The 7470-nt window shown below is 38.9% G+C and overlaps 1 protein-coding gene across 1 annotated transcript in view; it reads left to right on the top strand.

The window, feature by feature from the left end:
- Positions 1–4702, top strand: part of LOC101861109 (NADH dehydrogenase [ubiquinone] 1 beta subcomplex subunit 9) — a 12318-nt gene extending 7616 nt beyond the window's left edge. The window contains exons 2-4 of the mRNA XM_005094508.3: positions 379–521; positions 1801–1856; positions 4172–4702. Coding sequence (XP_005094565.1) covers positions 379–521; positions 1801–1856; positions 4172–4306 — 334 coding nt within the window. The 3' untranslated portion in view covers positions 4307–4702. The remainder of the gene's footprint in view (positions 1–378; positions 522–1800; positions 1857–4171) is intronic.
- Positions 4703–7470: the final 2768 nt, after the last annotated feature.

The following is a 7470-nucleotide window of genomic DNA, read 5'->3' as shown; positions in this document are numbered from 1 at the left end:
CTTTTTTTTTCTTCTTTTCTTTAGCCTGAGCCAGGTTCAATGAGAGGTCAAATCCAACGAGGACAACAAGCCAGTCCCGGCAGCCTTGTTGAATGCGACTCCCACTGTACATGTTTAAGAAACTTAAATTGATGTTTAAAATTCTACTTTAGCTCCCAAAGTCAAAGGTTGAAACTCTAACCCTCTGTGGGCCTACTTTCTTTTCTTTTTTTTTCGGTTTGATTCTAGTGTCAGTTGTTTCCTTAGCGATGTTTGCTTCTGTCTTTATATTTACTGGCATTGTTCACCTTTGGACTATCTGTGTCAGAGACATTAGCGACCCTTTGACTTTGCATCTGGAAATTTGTTTGACTCGATTTTTTTTTCTTTCCTCTTTAGATATGAGTTCAGATACCAGGCTGTTTTGATGCGTGCAAGATTCGATGAAAACAAGAATGAGGTTGATTTTAGAAAAGCCAAGAAGTTATTACTTGACGGGCAAAGAGAGCTGTTTCTGAAAAGTCATCCCCAGCCTGTCAAATGTGAGCAATATGTTGTGTAACATGTCGTGTAGAGGGACACTTGAGCCTGCTTGGCTTTTGTATGGAAGAGTTGATGTTGTTCCTGATGGCATTCACTTTTTTTTTCAGGTTTAAGGGAGAGCAAGGCATGGAGTGTATTTTATCAGTGCAAGGGCAAGATGCATTACTGAAAGTTTAAAAGAAAATTTTCATTTTTCAGTCAAATCTTGTTGAACTACCCTGTGTTATACCACCAGCCCCACTTATTGCCAGGTTTTGCCAGTGTAGTAGTATTGGCACCTTTGTATCACCATCTGCCAACTGTCTGTGTTGTATGATCCTAATTGATTTAATTTATTAATAAACTAATGTAAATTTGCCCCTCTTATATACCACCAGTCAGCAAATTGGCTGCCAGAGGTACACATTATATACAATGCACAGCTCTTTTCCATTGACATGTCTCTGAGAGCTCAGTGTAATTCTAGGGCCTGCCACTGATTTGCCTCTGATTTACGCTGATTAGCTCCTGATTTGCGCTGATTATTAAGGCTTTGGTCAATATTTCAGCAACAAAAAATTTGGAATTAAATTTTTAAAGTCACGTTGATAAACTTCAAAGGAACTGTGCCACTTTTTCTTCTTTCTAGAGCTGTCACCTATTTTCCTGTACTACCTTTCTTTTTTCTTCTTAGAGCTTTTTGTAAGCCCAGCTTCTATCTGTTGTTTTAAGCATTTTTTTAGTGTGTTTGTGAGCATAGACATAAATGTACTGTGTGAGCTGATTAGAAAGGCTCATCTTTCATGTGGATTTAATCAGAAGTATGATAAACTTTCGTTTCAGCTCATTTTTAGTTAAAATATTTTTTATACAATGTATAATAATATGTAGATGGAGCTCAAACATTTATAAGCTTATATAGTCTAACACACTCATAGTGAACAGATTTTCAGATCCCGTATTTTTTCTGGTTCGTGTATTTTACACATGACGCAAAGATTTCCGCGTCCCACTGTCTTTATTGTTTACATGTTGGACTGTTTGTTATAATCTGTAGTACATTTTGTGCTGAGTTGTTCATGTAGTTTATTTTATGTCTTTGTTGTATGTGTGTTAGATTGTACTCTCTGTTATTATCTATAGTACATTGTGCTGAGATCTTCATGTTGTTTGTTCTGTGTCTTTGTTGTGTGTGTGTGTGTGTGTGTGTTAGACTGTATACTGTTTACTATAATCAATACTATAGTAAATTGAGCTGAGGTGTTCATGGTTTTTTTTCTGTTTCTTTGTTTCCTGCAGTCCCCACAGCACCTGGAGGTGTGGCCTACCAGAGACATTATCCTCCTCCAGATTGGGTACGTTGGTCCTTTGTGTTCTTGGATTGGTACTAATATATCAAAGACTATAGAAGATGGTGTTGATTTTTTTTTTAAAGGGATTTTTGGCTGCAGCTGGTGTCAGTGGAAAATACAGAACCTACAAGTTTTGGAAAGTTCTAAGTTGCCATCCTAATCGATTTGTGTGCCAGGTCTGAACCTTTCTTCATTCTCATTCGTAGAGAGAATTGCTTCTTATACACACACGCCTGTGCGCCCGCGCATACGCACGCGCACAATAGCAGACTCCTAAGTGAAGACAGTGTGTTTTAATCAGAAGTGAAGTAGATGAACTCTTCCTCAAAGTAGTCGAAGTGCATGTTTATAGCATTACAGCATTGCATGTGTTCCATGATTGCTTGCAGCACTCAACATTTACTAAAAACTGTGGAAGGTGTTAATAGAGAATATATCAGGTTGTAATGAGTTATGTTTTAATTTTAGGAGAAGTGCAGTGTTGATGATAGAAAAGAAAGTTGTAAATCTGTGGCTCTATTTATACTACCCAAATTCATCAATTTGAATTGTTTATCGTGAGCACAGTGAGTTTGAGATTCTGATGCTCAGTTGATTGTAATGTAAAAATAGTAAGGGATATTATTGTTTGATATTTAATCCATACAGTTGAGCGCAAATGTCTGGAACACGGGGGGGGGGGGGGGGGGGGATTAATATGTTTGACGATTCCATAATTCAAGTAAACAAGGATAATGAGAAATAAAAATAAGAAAAATATTGAAAGAAAATCAAGGGATGGAACTGATAGTGTAATTGTCAGAAGATAGAATACTGCCGTCATGAAAAGTACCCTGTGTGGACAGAAGGGCGGAGAGAGAGAGAGAGAGAGAGAGAGTGCCCCTTGTTCAGAATTTAAGAAAGAGGAAGATAGAGAGTGATGCTCATAAGCCTTATATTTACACCTGACCTTTAAAAAAATAAAAACTTTTGCTCATACATCAGATCACATTCAAGACGATAGAACCAACACTGGTCAGAGCACATCAACCACCCCTCTTGTGTAATAACTTCCTAATCCATACGGCCTACCTTCACATTCTAACAACCACAGGACAACTGAATTCGGGACAATTGTAAAGAAAAATTTGATGTTTTTTCTTGACGAGCTGTCAGACATATCCATATTACAGTGGAATCCTGTTATAACGAGAGGGAGGGGACCGGTGTCAAATGTCCGTTATAGCAAGATTCTCGTTATAAGGCACCCAGTAATAAATTCAAGGAAAATAGTAAAGTAGGCCTAATCTATGAGTCTGGTTTTCGGTTTATTTCTTTTTTGTAATCTCCCCTGATGATGATTTGGTTCAACATGACCTTTAAGTCTTACTTGATCAAAAGTCGAATCAGGTTTCTTTCTCAAACGCTAGCGATATTGACAACTCGGCGTTGGCGATCAGAAAGAAAGTTCTCCAAGCTAACTCGCCCGCTGTGTTGTCCCCCACCCCATCACACCCTGTGGTGTGTTCCGTCTACTTGCGCACAAAGGAAACATACCACACCCCGCCCACGTCACACATTCACTCCGTCCATCACAGTACAACACTATGACCTCTCCATCCCCGCATCGGTGAAGTGAGAGGCGTGGTAGACCTAGATTATCTAGACTAGGCTGGCCTATCACACAATGCGTTCTGCTTGTCTCTGCATGCCACACTCTCCCCACTCATTCAATCAGGCCTTCATTGTTGGCACTCGTGGGCTCTCCCATTCTTTGTTTCACTAGATCACCAACAAGTTTCTCAACTGGTGAGGTTTTACATTAATAAATAGCCTATGCGCTGTGCACTGCAGCAGCTATATTCCGGTATAACCGACTCCCGTGTTTGTCTGATTGCGCTATAGCAGTGTTTTATTTACAAAGATAAAGAAGGGGAAAAAACGGGGTTTTAGAATAGTGTCTTAATAACAGACTTCTCGTTGTTTCAGAACTCGTTATAAGTGGATTCCACTGTATATGTGTTTGAGAAAACATTGTTGCCATAAAAAAAATATATATAGCAGATCAGTTAGGGAGTGGCAAATTATTCAAGCTATCTGTGACTTTGAGTTTTCCATGTTCGTGTTATCTGTGCCAGATTCATTATTTAAAATATATTTGTATGGTGTTTATGTTAATGTTACTTTCAATTAATTTCTTTCTTTGTTGTTTTAGAATGGTGTAAGTGGCTACTGGGTTTTGACATTGTTGTGTGTGTCTACATGTACCAATATTGAGCATGACATATAAAGGAGATAAATGCCATTATAAACTTTTTTCTTTCATTGTTTCTTTACAGCTTCTGGATGTTTGGCACCCACTTGAGAAAGCGCAGTATCCTGAATACTTTGCCTTGCGTGAAATGAGAAAGAAAGAGTTTGTTGAACGATGGGAAAAGGAGTATGGAAAAGCAGACCCTGAAGTTAGCCATTAGTAAATTTATATAGAAACAAAATTGTAACTTGTGTATAAATGCTGAGGGTTGTCCTGAATAATTTTTTTTTTATGATAACTTCTATATATTGACTGTTCACCTTGCCTGTGATCATGAATGTCCATCTCCGTTCTAGTGTTTACGGCAGAACTGGCCTTTGGAAATGTATCAGTTTTTCTCTACTAGTGCTGCTTGAGAGACGAAATGAACGGCAAGCAGTTGCTTGTGATATTTGTGGAAAAGCTTAAGGCTTGACGAGACAGACTAGATTTTTTTTCTGTCCTTGAAAGCATGTGACAAACAAAATTTTAAGCAAAAGAAGGAATAGAAGGTAGTAACCTAGGCTTGAGTGTGGTGATTATGTGGATGAAATAAAATGTTGCCAATTTCGACACAGCAGATTTGTTGTATTTTTTCTTTGACAGAGATGTCATATAGAATGGTACCTCGTATATTTTGTACTGATCAAAGTGTCCAGCACAATTTGCTTTTCTGCTGTCCTTCAGTCCTTTTTGTAGCTTTTTGGTGCAACACAAACTACAGTTTTTACTCTGTGTTTTTTTTTAGGGGGGGGGGGGGATGATGTTCTTGTGTTTGTCTACCTTGATCCTTCCCTTCTTTAAATGACTAACTTTGTTGATTTGCTTCTCTTTACTAGTGGGTGGTTGGCAGGTACTCTGGTGTGGTTTGCTGCTGCTTCTTCTTTCCTATCCAAAGTCTATCATCCTGATCTCCCCTTCTTCTTTTTTATGTTTGTTACTCTCTTGTAACACCTCTAATCTTCTGGCGCTCATATGACATAATGCAGTTCCGAGCGCCGTAAAACCTCTACTAAAACTAAAACTCTCTTTACTAAAACTATGCTGTTTCAAGTGGTCAGTCCCATCCCCTTGTTTTAGAAAAATTGATAAGTCAATGAGTAAGTCAACATAAACTTGCAAGAACTGTACCAAATACCTTTGAGAAAGCATTCTTGCCTCCCTCACAGTCACAGAAGAGGACAGAATCTGAGAACTAAATGTTTTTCCCCCCCAAAAAAAGTTATTTACTTGTATACAGTGGACTTTGTTGAAAAGAATTTTTAATGCTATAATTTCCATAGAGAACCCATTTCCATAAGTAGGAAACTGATGCTTTTTATGGATGGTTTTGTTCTGTTTATGTGTTTCCCTGGTGTCATTTCAACAAAGCCCACTTAATTTAGGTGTTGTACATTTTGGATTTTTTTTTACGGCCTTTCCTGTTGCAAGAAAATTAATGCGGTTCCTGCATCTCTAGTTTTTTTAGCCACTAATTCACATAACTGTACATAGTAAAGGAGAGTCAAACTGAGTCACCGTACTATTTTGTCTATGACTAGTTATGCATACTGCCAGCAAATCAACAAATTCGTCAAAACAGACTCCCAATCGCTAATAATTTCAGTGCAGCACCTTGTTTTTGAATTGGGATTGTCTGGTCTTGCTAAAGGACGTTCCCCTATGACAAGTCATCTTATTCTTCTCATTGTTGTCACTCAACAACGTTTTCAGTTTGGATCTAGTCACCAGACATTTTATACTGGGTCTACCTAACCACTGTATGTGGTGTAGCGGTTAGGATTAGGTGCTTCACTGTTGCACACAAAAGAGTCGAATTTGATTCCTGATCTGGGAGAATTTTAACCAAGAATCTTGGACTTTCTGCAGAGATGTTGTATCCCTCTCATCCGGCACTAGCCCCTGACAGCCAGGGTCGAAACCCACCTTCTAAATGATCTAAATTTGGTCGTAAAAACACTTGAGGTAAAAAAAGAATGAAAAAGGTGTACTTGGTACCAACTTAGTCTTCTTGTAGAAGACCTGAGGACTCTGGGGTAGTAACTTGAATACATTGCATTCTTCTTCCACAGTGAAAGTGAATCGTCGGGGGTGTAAAACAAAATGATCTATCTGCTGGAAATCGGAACAAATGTTTCGCAGTGTGGTGAAGTGGAGTGCTAGTCAAAATAATAAAATTGAAGGAACGGACATTTTCCAATCTGCTGGGAAATTTTTATTGGAATTTTGATTTATTCAACTAAAGAAATTGGGATTATTCAATAAAAATGTGAGGCAGTGTTGTGAAATCAGGCTCCCGTCAAAATAATGAAAGTCAAGAGACTGGCATTTTTCTGCAGTTTTGGGAATTTATATCGAATTTTTTATTTTTTGATCAACACTAAAGTTAAAACGTTATTATTTCTATGTCCATTTTACTGAAAAACGTTAATGAAAGGCATAAAGAATGTAAATTTTCAGTTTCCATAGACTCTCAAGCAGTAGAAATAACTGGCGTCTATTTTCTCGCTAAATTTACCTCTGAAACAGACGACCCCCATCTCCTTCAATCTCAAGTATATGTATCTTGACCTCTATTCAAGATACATCTAGTTGGGTATTTTTCACTGAAAGCAAAACAACTGAACAAGCTTTAAGATGGTACCAATTACAACATGTACTCCACTTGCTCAAAAATTGACGAACGCCTGATTCCATTGCGACGTGACACAAATAATCCGGATTCAACGAACACTCTTAAATGATCAAGCTCGGATTCAACGAAGTCGCTTGCTGGGTGAACTGCTTTATGCTGCTTGTACCAATCGGTGCCCCCTTTCATACCGACGTACACGTTGTTATCACGCACCTTTTTTAGCGTGTGACACAATTGGGGTGGGGGGTCTTAGGGGTGGTGGTGATGAGGATGCTAGACATGGGATTGTGACAAAGCCTTCATGATACACTGCAAAGACACAGGGGTAAGCAGAGAGGTGGGGGTGCATAGAGGTTAAGCAGTAAGTAAGTAAATATTCTGTTGTTTGCTTTCGTCTCCACTTTCTTCCCCCACCCCCTCTCCTTCTTTGCACCCTCCACTGGGCTCCTGACTCTGTCTGCAGCCTCTCTATTGCTACTCCTTGGCTCCTTCATAATACTGTATTTCTGCCACACCCCTGACATTCTGGTAGAAAAGACCTACTCCTAGCCTTCTCGGACAAGGGCGAAAAATCTCAGAGGTACCGTTTACAAGTTGCACAAGCTAAAGATCCCTTGGTGGTCCAAAATCGATCAGAGTAGGCTTCGGATGCCACCCGGGCAAAAATTCAAAATTTCCTATCAATTAAAAAATGTTTGGTGTGTCCACAG

This window comes from Aplysia californica, unplaced genomic scaffold (assembly GCF_000002075.1).
Source record: "Aplysia californica isolate F4 #8 unplaced genomic scaffold, AplCal3.0 scaffold00083, whole genome shotgun sequence".
In the NCBI taxonomy this organism is placed as follows: Eukaryota; Metazoa; Mollusca; class Gastropoda; order Aplysiida; family Aplysiidae; genus Aplysia; species Aplysia californica.
Note: the sequence above shows the minus strand (reverse complement) of the source record. Positions and strands in the feature narration are given on the sequence as shown.